Source organism: Lissotriton vulgaris, chromosome 5, assembly GCF_964263255.1.
Source record: "Lissotriton vulgaris chromosome 5, aLisVul1.2, whole genome shotgun sequence".
Taxonomy (NCBI): domain Eukaryota; kingdom Metazoa; phylum Chordata; class Amphibia; order Caudata; family Salamandridae; genus Lissotriton; species Lissotriton vulgaris.
In genome coordinates, this window is record NC_141693.1 from 1,835,932,829 (window position 1) to 1,835,950,473 (window position 17,645).

At 47.0% G+C, this 17,645-nt stretch overlaps 1 protein-coding gene across 3 annotated transcripts in view; it reads left to right on the forward strand.

Annotated features, from left to right (window-relative positions):
• OSBPL7 (oxysterol binding protein like 7) overlaps positions 1–17,645 on the forward strand; it is a 283,616-nt gene that overhangs the window by 192,818 nt on the left and 73,153 nt on the right. For all 3 annotated transcript variants that reach the window (XM_086924301.1, XM_086924303.1, XM_086924302.1), the window contains 2 exons: positions 5,941–6,019; positions 10,232–10,376. In XM_086924301.1, the coding sequence (XP_086780427.1) occupies positions 5,941–6,019; positions 10,232–10,376 (224 nt within the window). The remainder of the gene's footprint in view (positions 1–5,940; positions 6,020–10,231; positions 10,377–17,645) is intronic.

The following is a 17,645-nucleotide window of genomic DNA, read 5'->3' on the forward strand; positions in this document are numbered from 1 at the left end:
TTCCTGGCCAGACTTAGACCTACTGCCACATTAGTTCTCTTGAAAACCGGAATAGAGAACACATTATTATTTTAAAACACTAAACGTTTGTAGGTGGCTAGAAATTCAGGTGAAAAAGATGGGCAACACTATATATTGCTTTATGAATTATGTATGGAGATTTAAATCTTGATTTCTTAGCGATTGAGAGCCAAAGATGCTAAAGGTGCAAGATAAATCTTACTGAGAGTGGTGTCCTGTCTCTCTTGGGAGTGCATATGAGGCATCTCTTGGACCACTGTTTCTGGATGGGATTGTATTTCTTTTGGACTAATTGAATATACTGTCTCTTGAGCATGTGTTGCTAGCTTTGTTTACTAATGGTGAGTTTAGCGTTTTCAGATCCCATTCGGAGGGTGTGACAGGGCAGACCAGGGCTACTGGGCCTCAGCCATTGGAGTCTGGTGTCCATCCTACTATGCCTACACACGGTGGGCCAAGTACCAGCCTTTCTGTATTTGACTGTCCAGGTATTGAGTTTAAGCATTGACAGGCTACTCAGATAGAACGAGTGTGGGGCACAAGTTTAGAACCCAACAATCAATCAACAAACAGAAATTTCATTGTCCAGCCCATTACTTTTTAATCTCACAACAGTTCTAAATATAGTATGCTTCGCTGTGATCCTGGTCCTCTCCCTTGAGGCTTTACCCACTGATTCCCAGCTGTCCCATCTCCCACCTAGGTGAACCTTTATAAACTTGTCTTCTTAGTAATTATCTCGGGTGCAGATTCTGGCACTTGAGAATTCATATGCTCAATCAGTCCATGCCTATTGCGTGTTCTTACTCCTGGCGGTGTAGTGGGTTGGAAGTCAGTCTCTGAGACTCTCGACAAAGCGCTAATTTGGTGGCTTACTGTAGCCCCCTCACCACCCCCCCCCATATGGGAGGCCTGCTGTATTCGGAGGCAGTACTCTGAAGCAGCTGTGGAGGCCGGACATGGCTCATGTCTCTCCTGATGGGGCTACCCAAGTTCCGTTCAGCATTGATTGGTGACACCGATTGATTGGTGATTCTGTGCAGGTTCAGGCCTGGCTGCTGCAGCCCTGTAAAGCTGCTGAGGTGGTTGCTGCTCTGCTTGGACTACTGGCTGACACTGAAGTAGGTGTGGACACACACCAGACTGATGCAATCACCAGGGCATATTCATTGTCAATCAGGCTGACACGTTAACAAAGGCATTTGCAACCCCAGTGGGCCCAACGCAGTGACCACAGCAGTTGCAGCAACACGATCAGCAAGGCAATTCCAACTCCCACCGGGACAGGATGAGACCATCACCATGAAATTTGCAGCCCATACCAGTCTGACACAAGCACTATGGCACTTGCCCCCCTGACTGGTCTGACGGTTACCACTCCAGTTGTGTTTCTAACCATACCAGTACAGTTACCATGGCAGTTTAACCGCTGATCTCACTGATGCAATCAATACGTCAGTTGCAGCCCCATCTGGGCAATACAATCCCCAGGTTATAGCTCCTGGTTTTGCTCTCAGTCCATCCTCTTTGTATGGGTTTTCTTCCATCCAGGGACACATTGGGCATTTTCTTTTGGACAGTCTCTCCTCCTGTAGCACTAGACAGACTCCTTCCCTCTCTCAGCACGCTTCTAAGCACTAGGCAGACCCTCAGCTTCTCCAGCAAAAAATGCGCTCTTCAGCTGAAGCCCCTTTATCTCTCGGATACACCAGCAGTTCTTCGAGTGCCCTGTGGGACACGCCCTTCCTTGCTCATGAAGGACTTGGAATTGAAATAAAGTGATGTGATTTGGATCCCACTTCTATACACATTTGCTAGATGGGATATGGATCCATTGTCACAACCAATTTGGACTGGTTCTCTTCAAGTGTCCATCTCAAAATGCTCTCCAGACACTTATGGAGAGTGGTGCTTCTTTCAGCAAGTATCCCTGGGCCTGCCTCAAAACTGAAAGACCCACAACATGGGCACATTTAAGCGTGAGGTTTCTGCTTCTGGCTACCACCAGCCTCCTTGAAGCAGTAATCTGGGATGAACAAAAAGGCTGGCCTGCTAAGAAATTTCCTTACCTTCACATCAGAAAATGCAGTCCCACCCCCACGCTCCAAATGGCAGTGCTCCGGAAGAATTAATCAGCTGCACCTTGCTGATAAGTCTTCATGGAATTTCTAAAGTTAGCTGTGTCTCTATCCTCCTCACTTCAGAATCTGGATCTCTACATCACACCACTGGAATGCACACAATGCACTTCTGCTATCTTGGGAAGATGCCCTCATTCTCCAACTTATGCATGTTAAATCAGGGCATCCTAAATGGATCCCACTGGCTTTAGTGCTCAAACTCACACACAGTCATACTGCTGCACCTATTCTACATGCATTCTACACTTGGAAGTGTAAGCGCAATCAACATACACACAGTGTCAGCACACCTGTGAGCAAGTGGGTTATTAGTTGCGAAGAACGTGAGTTCTTAGCAAGTAATAAGTCTGCAACCTTCTGTTTTCTGGGAACCAAGTACCCTGTTGTATCACTTGCCTTTCTCAGGATGGCAAATCAGAATAGTCCAAGGCCTACTTGGGGGAGGTGATGTGGGATTGAACCCCAGTTTGCTGGTACGCAACAAAAAACACCCCATAAATCATTGTCCAGCCAATGTTTGTTTTAATAAAAAAAGGAAAAGTACTTTATTAGTCACCTAGTACTAAATACTACTCATTAATTTGGAAATAGCTATGGTGACACCCTCTAAATAATTCACACTTCTAGTGAGTCCTGAACCCTAAGACTTTAGTACCTCCGATGTATACTAGTCACAATGTAAGGGTGTGACTTTGTCAAAAAGCAGAACTATAGGCTTGAGTCTTACCATATTTATAAAAATACTGAAATAGACCATACAAAACATATGCAAAACCATTAAAATCAATATGGATGTTACTGTCTTGCAATATCCTTCATTAACCCAGATAGCATTTCATTGTCAGTTTCAATAGCATTATCATTTCAAGATGATACCTGCAAGAGTCTGTCTTCTACTTGTAACATGCTGGCACAACAACTTTATGATTAACCAAGAGAGGACCTGCACTTCAGAACAGTAGTGCAAAAAAAAACAAGCTCCTGAAGAACTTGAAAACAACTTGAAGGTCTCCCAAGGGTTTCCATGGGGTGCTTAGGGGAACCTTGTGGGGAGCTTCTTCTGGGGAGTTGGGGGAGGTTTGCTTCCCTTCTGACACCCCCCTCACCCCCAATATTGGGCAAAACGTTGTTGGTGCCCCTGCCATCTTTATCCCCAAAAAGCAATTGCTTGAGTACTTGCGAAGATTCTGGCGTTCTCCTTTCTATTGAGGCAGTGGATATTTTATTAGCAGCCTCATGCTGCCCTTTCTTTTTGGTTTTAGTGCTAAGCAGGTTTGCACCACACTTTCTGCTTCCTGGGTTGCTCCTGCCCCTCGGAGACACCTGGTATCTTTGCTTTTCTGGAGCCACATCTGAAACTCCTCCACCGTGGCCCAGCAGCTCCTCTCATTTCCCATCCACTTTTGAGCGGGTGGGGTGGGGCAGGTGCTGTGCTCTTCGCTGCACCCAGACACAGGCACGCGAAACGGGGGAGGTACACCACATCACTGTGAGAGCATAACAGCGCTCCTTCCTCATTCTGTTCTGGGGAGATGGCCTCCCTCTGGACAGTCTTTCTTGCATCGTCCCTGGGTAAAAAGCTTTTCTAATGGGAAGAGGACACGCCCCTCCTCATCAAGATGAATTGTACCCATACCAAGTTGTATTTTTTTGGCAATACCAGTGGCCCCCTACTTGCTTAGTTTCCTGCATGGCACCCTGGGGGATCGAGCTTCTACTGTTTTCTCTGGCACTATGGGGCCAATTTTCATAATATTGCCGGTGTTTTACTCCTGGTGGCTAGGTGTAGCCAGCATTGTAATTTTTTTAGGCCTCTAAATTTTTTTTTTTTTTTTGGTGAGCTTGATTTTCACTGCTCCCGATGCTGGACTTGCCAAGTCTTCACCTGTGGGAGTCTTCAGCAACCCCCCTGCTAGCTGCTAGCAGAATACCCTCCCTGCGGACACCTCAAACGTTCCATGGCTTTGGCAGTCTTGCAGGGCAGCTGTGAGCCCGCAGCAGAGACCGTTTACTTTCCTGATGGAGGTCACCCATCTGCAGGACCAGTTCATTGAACATCCAGGGGCATCTTCCAGGTTACCCCCCCAAGCATGTTCATCCCTCTACTGCCCCTCAGAAGGGATAAGGGGCCAGCGCTTCTGGCCCTCGATAAACACTCCTAGTCCTCGGGTGTCAGCTGCAGTCCAATAATCCTTAAGTCCATCCTTGTAGTGGAGTCAGGTGGCCTCACATCCAGCTGAAGCATTCCTCCAGCGTTGTCGCTCTCAACAGTCTCTCCCTTGGGCATGGCATTTTAATTGGGAGTGGAAAGTACTAGAAGTTGGAACCTCTGCCCAATCTAGGGTGACACATCACTCCACCCATGGCCTATTCCTCCTGCGCAGCATCCTGGGACATTTCAACATATCAGCCTGAAGTGGTCTGTTAAAAGACCTTCCCTGTGAGTCTCACCATGCCCCCAGCTGTCACAGATGATCCCAACCCTGAAAAAGGGGCCACCTTCTTTGATTGGCTCTAGCATTCTGGCTGTCCTCCTTGGTTTCTGTGGGAGCGAGCATTTTTCCCAGACCGGATGCATTGTGAAAAGAAAAGAGCACAGATTTCGTCGCCATCCCTGCCTTCCCCTGGAACACACCCAAGCACTTTCAAATGGCCCTATTGTGTGGGGAGGGGTTTGATAATTCTGCTTGGCAGTAGAGTAATCAGCTTGTGAGAGGACTTAGTTCTGGGGTCTTAGCAGAGAATTAAGACAATTTTTTTAAGAGCCACAAAGAGTATAGATATCACAAAAGTGACTTTGGATTCAAGCTCTGGGCACATTTTTACCCTAGGATTGGTAGCTCACCCATTTCTGTAGGCCTAAGTAGAGCGAAAATATAGTTTGGCCCAGATTTTGCCCCTAATGTATAATTCAGTTAAGCACACAGACTTTTCAGTCATCACTGCCGATGTACACTTTGAATGTCTACTCTGGTTATAACGCCTACACCAGGCCAGCACCAATCCCTGAATGTTCCTTTCTGCCATAGACTACACATATACCGGCCTCAGCTTAGACTGTAGTCTGATGTGTTCTGCCCAATCAAACGTGTGTTCATGTGTCCCTGTGCAACCAGCTGAGGGACTCTTACCCTAGCTATGCAGCAGTGGACAATGCCTTAAAAGGCTAAAACGTTCACCATTTTTACAGTGAGTGAGACTCCGTGTTGAGAATCACTCACATTAACAGTCCAAACAGGGTAGTCTAAAACTAAACAATCATGGGGGATTACATGGGCACAACGCATTTGCCACAGCAACTTTGTGGGCATTCACATAAAAGCGGAACATTACACAAGTGGGGTCGGAATGCTAGGGACAGATAAAAAGGTCTAGTCACACTATCAATTCCATAACACTGTAAGCTGGTACCACCACTTTATATGCCATGCCAAGTCTGGGGCAGTAGCCCTTTGTCCTTTATAAGAGCATGCTGGGCATCCTTGGCGCGCTCCTGCAGGTCACAGGACATGCCCTGGATGTCACATAGTGAAGGACAAGCCTAGGCATCTGCATTCACACTTAGATGAGCATGACCCTAATACCAAAATAAAAGTCTGGATGCCCAATTATATTTGGGCACTCAGGACAGAGGAACTCACCATATACCATACAGGGGACATTCCAATCCCAACTAGGGTTGCAGTGTGGTGTGCGGCCCTTAGAATGTGTTTGTGATATATTTCTGCCAGCCTCATTTTGCTGTACCTCTGCGTCATAGATCCTTCTTTGTTCACAGACATGAAATGGAAAAATAAGTTTTGGGGGAAGTCTTTGGAGATTGTTCCAGTCGGCACCATGAATGTGAAGCTCCCACGGTAAGTGTCTTTTAGTCCTCTTTTTCCATATACTCCTGCTCAGCAAGGCACTGGCTCCAAAGCTGCCACTTTGACTGGAGGTGGCAGCACAACAGCATTGGTAAAACAAGATAAAGACATTGGTATTCACAACCAAACCATAGCAGGATGATGAAGACTAACGCACTGCATTTTAATCTAGAATTGGTGCACTCTGCAAAATTGTTTCTATATCATAAGGACAGTGATTACGTCGGTCATCCTTTGTCTATTGAAGGCTGGTTCTGCTGACTGATTAATAAACTGCACAGAATCAGCGGTTAGTGGATAGTATCAGCAAGGAGTACCTTCATTTAGAACTGGTGTCCTATGGTTTCTGGTGTTGTTTCAGTCTAGCTGGTTAACCACTTTACTCCCATTTGGCATTTGACTCTAACGATAAGGAAGTTGAACGGTTAAGTCCTATTCTAGCAAATAACAGCGGGTTAGAACCTTAGAAACTCGGATACAAAATAAATAGCTGTGTGCATTAAGATTTGCTTTTAAGAAGAATTTCAGTTTCTATTGGTTGCCTATAACATTTCTGGTACCGGAATATTAACTCAGAATGTTTGCAGCATCTGTCCACTAGGGGCCCTATTTACAAAGTAGTAAAACTGCTCTCAGATGGTTACATCTATGGTACAGTGTAGATTTTACCCCCTTATGCTATTCACAACTTCCAATTGCAATCTACAGGGAAAATCTTGTGATTTTTCCAGTTTGGATACCATTCCCTTTGTCTGAGCTTTCTGTGACAGAGAACTCCTCACTGGGGAATTCTGTCCCCTGTGCAAATGTACTAGTTTTTCTTACGAATTGATCTTTGTGTATAGACCCCATTATTTCTATAATGTGGGGCCCTGTGGCTAATGTTAAAAAGGGGTGAATGTTCTCAACAGCCTTCAGGGAATTTTAGGCTTACAATGTGTTGTGGCCAGCCAAAGATTCTATGGGGCAGAGATGGCCAACCAAAACTATAATATGCCAAGTATGATTAGGATCTGTCTGGTTTCCCAAGTACGAGCAAGACAACTCTTTAGGCTTGAGCCCTTGTGGCTAAGTGGCCCCTACCCAGTCACAAAACATCCCAGAAACATCCATGAACTAAACTTGAAGACCCAGTGGTTAATTCATGGCGCCAAATGCAAGTTCACAATACTATTATGGTCCAGTTCATTCAAGGAATTTGGAAGTGGTGGGGTCTAGGACTCTGGGCAAGTGAAACCAGAAACTGGACAGTTAGTGGGTCCAGCTACCCTTACAGTGAAAATGTAGAGGATACTGAAATCGACAATTGGTAACACAGAATACTGCCCCAATAAATGTGTGGAGCACTAGATGGAAGCCTGTTAATCATAGGTGTTTTCTGGAAATTCCAATGCTTGGCACTTGATGGAACCCAAGCGTCCCCTGGGCCCACCTGCCCCGCAGTTGGTAGTGAGGAAATGAAATTTAGGTTTTGACCAGTGTAACCATAAGGTAAAATTTAAAAACCTGTTTCTGTATTGTACTCGCTCAGTGGCAAAGAAATCCTTTTCTAAATAAGAGGGTAAAGGGTGAATCCTTGTTCTCTGGTGCAGCTATAACGGAAATTCCTGCCACCAACAATTGTGTTGATACAAGGCAAGTCCAGGGCAATTCAGGTTGGCTGCTCCTGCAGTCCTAGAAGGCTTCCTGCCGATCTCCCAGCTCTGTGATACGTTCAGTTTCCTGCTCTGCATTGGTCATTAGAGCTACAAGGACCAGGCTACTTCCTGGGTAGTCCAGCTCTCCAGGGCCTTCTTCATGAGGATGCAGGCAACTTGGCTTTGTGTTGATCATCTTGGTCACTGTGCCGTACCTCTGAGCCGTTTATCTACCGCCTTTACCTGGTTTTGTATTAGTCTTAGGCCTCCAGGTAGGAGGACGTCTTTCAGTGACATTAGCAACATGACCAAGTCCCTGGTAAATCTCTCGCTAGGTGCACAGAATCTTCTTGAAGCCCAGATGAAGTATGCATTTATGTCTCAAGAGAACAGTATTCATTCCAGTTTGGGTGCCGGATTTAAACAAAGTAGTAGCTTTCTTTACAGTTTTAAATCTGGGGATGTTAAGAGGGCATCTTCTTAGATTTTTCAGGAAGAGGATATTCCAGATGTTTCTGTAGGCATGCAGAACTGGTGAAGGTGCTTTGAGGACTGGTGTCACACAGCCTCTGCCAAGTTTTGCTGGGTTCTAGGCTATTTCCAGGTGAACATTATAGGTGCGCACAGTTTTTATTAAACTAAAGAAGTTTAGCATAGAGCCCAATTATTTGTTCACCTGTTGTTCGCAAAGTATCATGCTTTTTATCCATCAACCCTCTCTGGTACCATGCTTACTGCCAATACTACTTTGTGAGTGGTATTTGGCGAGAGCTAACGTTAAAAATACTCTGCTCGCAACTTTGAAGCTGGACGGATGCTGGAGATCTTTTTTGTTTAAATGAAAATGGGTGGTAGTCCCAGTTTTAATGTAAAATCACTTTACAGACAACCTCACGTAGTACAGCTTGCAATCATAGGGAGACACTCAAGAGAAAATCTTTTAAATTTCTCACAACCCTCCTCAACACACAAAAGGGAAAAGGGGGCTTTGTGATCCAACAGGCAAAAATGGTGTACCTTGGAAAAGGATTTAAACCCTCTCTTTGCATTCATGCAGCTGCAGGTTTTGAGTAGGTACTCAGGAACAAAGTGCATGCAGGCTGTCCTGTTCATAGAGGATGAAAGCAACCTGCAGAGAAGCCACCTTTTTCCTGTTCCAACAGACATAGGGCATGAAAGCACTGTGGCAGGCTGCATCACAGACACTATAGAGAAGGCAGCTATGCAAGTTATTGGGAACTGTGCCTATAGTTACTCAAGAGCCAGATGGTAACCTCAGGGCTCGAAAATTCCACTCGACCACTAGCATAGTCGAGCTAAATTTAACATGGTCGAACTGTTTTTCGGTCCTACTCGCCCTTTCTGGCGAGTAGGAAAAAAACCAACTTTTGTCCTCTGTCTGTGAAAACGGAACAAATGTGACAAGATAGCAAGATTTAAAGACATTTTTATTGCTCACAAAGTTAATGAGCAATAAAGTTGCCTTTAAATCTTGTTATCTTGTCACATTTGCTCCGCTTTCAGAGACGGAGGTCAAGTAGGTTGCAGTTAGGTCGAGGACCTTTTTTAAGGTACTAGTCCTGCAGGACTAGTACCATTTTGGGGATTTTTCGAGCCCTGAACCTCCAGACCAGAGGTGCTAATAAAAAGGCATGTTCCTTTTTTGCCAATCAGCTGTCATTAGCAGACTGTCACCCTTTAGTCCCGTATGACAAGGCCATAGATTCCCTCAACTGTAGGATGTGTAACCTTTGGGTGCACCTCGAAACACCAGAGCCAAGGCTAAAGTGTTGAATGCCACAGCAATAGAGTGCCCCCAATTGGTTTGCAGATGGTGTAGTTCATTGCTTGAAAATCTATGAGAGACAAGAAGTAACAGACATGGAAGAGGTGTTGCAGCTTTTAAAGCCATGCTAGGGATTCTCCCCCTAGAACAGTCAGATCTGTGTTAGTTTGACAGCCTCTGCATTATATATTCATAGGCGCACAATGTGGGTAGGATAAACCCTATGTGCTATCTTGGTAGCACACATTGTTATCTGTTCTGACACTTTGACTAGAGCCAGCAGATGCTGTTGTTTCAGTGTCTGTTTCTTGGGAGGCCATGAGGTCAGAAGAAAGTGAGTGGACCAGCTTATCACTTTTATAAATGACTTAAAACTTTAGCTCAATTTGAGTGGAGTCCCTGCCTGGCATACTCATCTATTTGATGGTTGCATATTCGTCTCCTTTCTTGTCATTCCTCCTCCCAATTTGGCTCTTTCATTCCTATCTGATCTTCTTTAAGCCTCTTCTACCTTTTCCCACTGGTGTCTTATGCCAGATAAACTATGCAATTTTTATTTTCCGTGTCTGTCATCCACTTTGATTTTTAGTTCTATGCCGGTCTTGTAGCAACCTCCCTCCCTATTCTCATGTTCCTCTGTTGAGTATTCTTGTATCTGTATATCTCCTCTGTTTTCCTGGCAGTCTCGTTCCTGCTTCAATCTTTCTTGACCCTTCTATGCCTCCCACCCACCCTTTTCTCATGCTTCCTTTTTATGTGGTCTCATTTTGTATTTTCAAGGTTTGGTGATCACTACGAGTGGAACAAGGTGACTTCCTGTATCCATAACATCCTCAGCGGACAACGGTGGATCGAGCACTATGGCGAGGTCCTAATCCGAAACACTCAGGACAGTAGCTACCACTGCAAGCTGACCTTCTGCAAGGTAATAACCACTGACTCCTCCTCAAACTATTTTATCTCTGCAAGCTCATTTCTATAGATAAACATCATCATCCCCTCACCATCCTTTCCTCTACTTCTCAGACAGTGTCCTCACCTTCTGCAAGGTACAGACCATCTGCTCTCTCTTCCTTATTGTTCTCCTTCCAACTGTGTAAGCCCCATTCTACAACATATTGAACACTGACCCAAAATACCTTCCACTTCGCAAATCACTACAATCATCTGTAGTTTACGAACTTGTAACTACCCAACCCCTGGGTAAGTCCTTGCCATGTGTGTTTCTGCTTCTGTCTGCTCTTGAGTTAGCTTATTATCGTTGCACCTTTCAGTTTTTGTTTGGACTAATTAAAAGCCTGTAGCAAAAGCTTTCCTGTGAACTGACATTAACATACATGTATCTGAAAGAAACAGGTTAGTGTTAGATTCCTTACCTTAGAATATCCCCAGGCGTCAGACTGAATCCGGAAAGTTTTGCGTAGCAGTACCCCTGCGCGTCGGTAGGCGTCAGCTGCGGCTCCGCGTCCGTCGTCGGCGTCGTGGTTGCCGGGATGACGTAGTCTGAGTACTTAGACGCCGCCCTCGCGCGCTGACATCAGTTCTTCTTTTTTCCGTTCCAGCAAGCGCAGATCCGGGAAGAGCAGTACTCCTAGTCACTTTTTGACTAACTTTTTCGATCTATTTTGGATCTTCTCGAGTCGATTCTCGACTCCGGTGCCGATAAGGATACCCGGGTTCAAACCCAGCGACGACTGTAACCGACTGATGTCGGTTACCGACCCCCACCGTCGGTGCCTTCTTTGCCTCGGGCCGACCACGATGACAAGTCGTGCCCCGACTGCCGGGCCTTGACGTCCAAGGCTAGGCAGGAGCGGTCCCTTAAGCGCCTCGAGATCCGGCAGTCGGCACCGTGCCGCCCGAGGTCCCGGACCAGGAGGAGGTCGAGGGACCGGTCGCGGGGCCACAGTCATCACAGCTCAGCGAGTCGACCCCACTCGTCAGGCTCCAAGTCCTCAGGTAAGTCGAGGCACAATAAGTCAAAGAAGCGATATCGCTCTTCTGACTCCCCCCGGATGCTCGCACGACGCAGCCGGGGGTTCGGGCGACACCGCCCATGCGGCTCCGCTGGAGCCGCAAGGGCCGCGTCCAGCTCCACACCTGCCGGTCCCTGGGCTGAACACGACGCCGGAGGAGATCAGCGCCTTCCTCATGGCCATGAGGTTGCGCTTCCCTCCGTCGGGTCCCTCCGAGGTGCTTTCGGGCCCTGCGGACCTGTCTGGGAGCCCAAGTGGGCCAGCGGCTCCGGCCCGGCGCCGTCGGTGCTTTGGCGCAGTCGACGACTTCGGTCCCAACGCCGCAGGGTTCCTCAGGATCCAAGCCTGAATCCGTGATGACGCCGATCGACCTTACGATCTCTCCGCCAACGTCATCACCAAGGGTGTCGCCCCTGGCGCCGTCGTCCCCGATCTCCACCCCGGTCCGGATCCGGGGTCGGACCGGCGCGGTGAGCCCTTCACCGACGACCCGGATCCATCATTTCTTACTGGCCTTCAGGAGATGGATGTCGAGAGGGATTGGGAGGGGTCTGAGGACCCTCTGGCCCTGCAGTGCCAGTTGAGCCAGGACTGGGCAGACGAACTGGGGGAGGCCAGTGGTCAGGACCCTTCGCCCAACACTGGTTTTGTCTCCCCTCCTACCGTGGCTACGGAGGAGGGGGGCTTCTTACAGCATTGTTGACTAGGGCAGCCAAGGCCTTGGCTCTTGAGTTCCTAGTCGCGGCCGTGAGGACTAACCTCCTCACTGAGGTGCTCAAACCGCAGGCAAGCTCCTCGTAGCCTCTCCTGCCCTTCTACCAAGCCCTCACTGAGTTCTGTTGGGCACCTGGTCCAAGCCCACTACAGGCCTCCCTGTAGATCTGAACGTGGCCTGACGCCACCGCCCGGCTCCGGGCGACCCCAGTTTCCTGTCCGTTCACCCCACCCCTGAGAGCCTGGTGATCCAGGCCTAAACGTCCGAGACTGCATTCCCGACCGCCCCTCCGGATCGGGAATTCAAAAGGTACGACCAGTTCGGTAAGAAGCTGTTCTCCTCACTGAGTTTGGGGTTGCGGTCTGTTAACACCGCCTGCCTTTTGTGCCGTTACTCCCACTCTTTGTGGGATACGGTTGCGGAATTGCTGCCGCAGTGCCAGGCGGAGGTCCAGGCAAAGCTTACCCAAGCCCTTGGGGAGGGAAGGGATGCAGCACGATATTCTATTCGGTGTGGACTGAATACCACAAACTGGCTAGGCAGGGCGATTGCAACGACGGTGGTGGTTCGCCGCCACGCCTGGCTAAGGTCTGAGCAAACTGATCGATTCATGAGGATCGATATATCATGAAGGGTCCGTAGGGAACAAGGAGGGAATGAGAAAATATAAATTTTATGGTCAAGTTGTGTTCCCTATCGTGTACCCCACCGTCTCCATGTACTAGCTTAAAGTGCATGTAACTTCCCTCCTGTGCCAGCTATGAAGACGCAAATACATTTGCGTCCAACGTTAACATGTCCTCTTTCAGACCCACCCTGAATGGGTTGAATAGTCCGTTCCTAAGTATGCTATGCCAACGTCTTTTTGTAGTGTACTTTACACGTTTTTCAGCTCTGGCAAAGTAGGCCCTGAATTTCTGCCATCGAGCCTTTTTCTGGCTTCTGACTCTGAAAGCCTCAGCCCAGGCTGTCTCTGTACCCGTGAACTCTGACTTACTTCCAGCGCGGCCCACCGCGCTTAGCTCAGCCTGCTGCCTGCCAAGACTGACTACAACCTTCGAATTATCTGTTCCGCTCCTCGAAAATACATTCCTGCCTACTAGTTTAAGTAAACATTCCCCCAGCTGCAGAGCAGAAGGGCCGGCCTCACTGTCTCCGTTCAAGTAATTCATAGCCTCTGTTACCATGCTCCCATGGAAGGCCCATGCCCCCACGCTTCTCCTGCAGACACTTAGGCGCTTATACACGCACTCACAGTCAGTATAGAATAGCTTCTGCCCCAGAGACCTTTTCCGTTCAGATAATATGGTTCCCAAACATCAGATATCAGATATGATAGAAGTACGAGTGATCTGACATGCCAGACTTCTGTCTCTTTCCGCTAGTGTAAATGTCAAGTCTCCTGCACCCTCCAGTTTCACGTCAATCACGCGTCATGCAGCTGCGCGCGCATCCAAGCCTCCGATTTCTGCTGACATTGCAACATTTCTGTTTTGTGCCACCCACTTATGACACCTACCTGTGACGTTTCTAGCACACACCTCTAGTTCACGCCTAGTTCACGCCTTCTGATTACGTACTCCTAACACGTGGATGCTGTTATCTTGTTTTCTCTCAGCTGTTACGCCTACTATATTGGTTTCTATGATGTGATTTAAGTATATAAGCTATGTATTGTCAATAAAATAGGGCTCTATCCCTTCCTGAACCCCTTGTGGTTGCAGGAACATGATATCCAGTTCCGGAACGATTCCTTTTTAAGGAATAAAACCCCTAAGAACTCTAACACCACGGACTCTGTTTTTTTCTTTCCGATTGAGTTATTATTGATTAAGTACTTACCTGCATAGAAATTAAGACGGTAAATTAAATATTTACGACATTTTGGCGCCCGAACAGGGACCCCTCCCCCACCCCACGCGCCGGTTGGTGCGTTGCAAGCTCTGTCCCCTGCCATCAGTTAGACGGAAACTACGCGTACCGGCAGGATTTCCTGTATCTCCCTCTGGCCCACGGAGGTGATGAAGACTGCGATCAGCACCCAGACGAGGCGGTGAGGAGTGCGGAGGATCCCGACCAGAGCCTAGCCGAAAGAAGCAAGGTCCGAGGTTTCAAGAGGCCCACCAGTTTTCCGAAGTACCCACGTGTTGAGTCGAGTCGAATCCGGTCCAGTCCAGTCGAGTTTTCCGAGGCCTTCTGTTTCCGTGCTTCCCGGTGAGTACCATTGCTGGGACGTATCTAGACGGGTTTGGGTACACAAGTCCGGTCTGCACTGTTTTAGACAGTGTATCTGTACTGTTTAGCTGTACATCAGTTATTTCAAGTTCTTGCACTGTTCTTAGCAGTGTATCTGTGCTGTTTAGCAGTACATCTGGTATAGGGGGTAGTCATATATGTCTCAAATGTCTCTTCATGTGAGTAATATCGTGGTATGAGTGTGACTGTTTTTAATGTGCATTATTGTGTTCTTGTATAACTAGCTGTATTCAGTATTAAGTAGCTAGGATTGAGCATTCAGTACTAAGTAAGCGAGATGCCGTTTTTCAACAAGCTAAAGCAGATAGGAACTAGGAAAGGGATACTAGAGGAAGAAATTCCTATCCCCCCTAGGGACACTCCTGGAAATTTTATGTACCACAAGCATGGCTTAGATGCCATATTGTATCTAGATTTATGGGCCGACTATACTAAGCATCTAGACGAGAGACACAGATGGCCTGTTACCGGAACATGGGATGCCGAGTGCATCATGAAGGTAGAGGAAGCACTATGGAAAAAGAAAGCCAGACAATCTCAGAAAGACGCCATAGAGTTTTGGCGTAAGGAATCACATAAGCGTGCTGAAAAAGCACTACGTAGAGAAGACAGACTTAAAGAATCAGATAAAGCCCAAGAAAACGAATTAGTTACTGAAGGGATCCGAGTAAAATCAGAGCAAATAGACCGCGCACGAAACAATCTCGTAAATGGCATGTATCTCGCGGCCGAGGGTTCGCCTGAGGCCACTTCAGAAATACCGAAAAATCTGCCGTCACCATTGGTTCCAACTAAAGTAACTCACAGGACCACTAAAGACATATTCCTGAATTCCTATCTAGAGGATGTAGCACCCGCTTACACCAATCTGCCTGTTCGCGTCCCGCCTACTGACGGTGACGGGGGTGTCAACCCGCCTCCAGACCAAAACCCGCCCCAACTGCAACCAGGTTTCCCCGTTCGACCGCCCACCATTCCTCCACCTCCACCACTTCCCGCACCTAAAGTTGATCTACCGAAACCGCTTCTACCTGACCCTACTAAAAGACAAATTCAAGTACAGATACAGACTCCGCAGAGAGATAATGTCCAAGCTTCCGCCTCAGGAGGTGCGATAGGGGGTCTTCGGACCCCGCCATTAACACACAGATTACACCTTAGGGATATGCAGAGTCCTTTCACGTTCAAATCACCCCGTCTCGACCTACTCAAAGAACCACTTGCAGTTTGCAGATATGATCCAGTACCCGGCAAAGACGATAGAATGATGATGGCATCACTACGGTTACGATATGCTGCCGATTACCTGCTGTTATTTGCAGGAATGAAAGAGCACCTAGATAGAATATATCACTTTGTTCAGACTGGGAAAGACCCTGAAAGTATTAAGGATGCCATGGAGCATCAGAAAGTTGACACTCAAGCATATATACTACGTTTTTTTATAAATTGCCTAATAAGAGAACGAGACAGGCCTGAAACAGAACAGGATGAATTAGATGCACTCAACAAGTGGGGCCAAAATATATCTGAAGGAAAACATGATAAGGGGACTTGCATAGCCAGTATGTACAAGAGAATAAGAAAAGCAGTGATAGAAATACACGAAAAAGAGAAAGAAAAGGCTTCCTCCGAGGGGGAAGAAGAACTTGAAGAACCAGAAAAGACTACAGATACGATAGCGTATGTAGGTAAGGGAACTTACCTTAGGAAAGGCATTCGTCCAAAAAGCAAGAGAGTTTTTCTCTCTGGCTTAACAAAACCGAATTCTCCTGAACATCAGTTCCAGGAGACTGATAAAAGGCTTCGAGACCGAATAGGGTACCATGTACTCAATTCTATGGATGAACAAGAACTAGCCCGGTCAGCAGTATTATGGGCTGACAATCCGGACATATACAATGATGACACCGTAGCGCAGACATTCCTGAACCTTTCCCCAGACGAGCAGAAATTAGCAGGTGTATACATGATTCAGCACCTCCTCACGTTATACAGAAACCAACATTCTGATCCAGGTCCCTTACACGATACATTAGAAGCACTACTCATGGATAGATGGAGAGGTCTAAGTACCAAGTTAATACAAATAATTCTAGAACAACGACATAGATATAACACTTTCGTAAGCTCCGAATATGTTCCCGCTCCGCCACCAGAAAGGAAAATGTATCATATGGAACGTCTGCATGGCATTGAAAGTCAGAACCCCTTACGAGAAGTACATCCAGTTATGGGTGACGATCATACCTTGAAACGTGTATATGTACACACGCCTCTGACTAAGTTAGAACTGTTAGAAATGAAGAAACTAGTACCCTGTCATGATAAAGACCCTGCAGGTTTTCACAGAGAACTTAAAGACATGTTACTGATGGGGGATTACACATATGAAGATATCATGAAAATGTTAAAGGTACTGCTGCCCACGGGCATCTACGAGAAACTGAAGGAAAAGGAATGGGAGGTGGGAGAGAAAAAGATTGTATGGGCAGAAATAGAAGACGAAGAGAACAAACGTATCCCAGGGGTAGGCCTTGGGGAGAAAACTAAAGCATTACCAGGTTTGATAGTACAGGTTCTGCCAAGATTATTGACAACTAGAAAGGAAGACTGGGACGCAATCTCAGCATGTAAACAGAAGCCAGATGAAGATACTAGTGACTTCTATTCAAGATTCGAGAAATGTTTTATTATTAATAGTGGTCTTAAACCAAGTAGCGAGTCGTACCCGCATCTTTTTGTATCAAAGTTAGTCGAGAATTCCCTGTTAGCAGTTAAAAACCGTGTATACAAGGTTGAAAGTACATGGCAAGCAAATACGCCATCACAGATGTTACAAATGTTACAATACCATCAGAACAGAATTAGAGAAGAACAAGATCATGAACAGAAACGTATGAAAGACACGAAAATGAAAATGTTAGTAGCCCAATCAGTTCCAGCCGACGGCCAAAGAAAGGGTACGACCCAGACAGGTCACACCGCAGCTCCCGTTAAAGGGACATGCAACTATTGCAAGCAGCCAGGTCACTACGTACATGAATGTCCAGTTCTGAAACATAACATAGCAACAGGTAAAACTAAAGAGAGACCGCATCCACCGAGACAAGACCAGGCCCAGCAACAGACCTCGCAGAACGTACAGCCCATGCAGAATACGCAGCCTATGCATGCTTCATCTCATACAGCACAGACAGTAGCGGTATCACAGCCACAGCCCATTGCCGCGACTCAACAAGTTTCC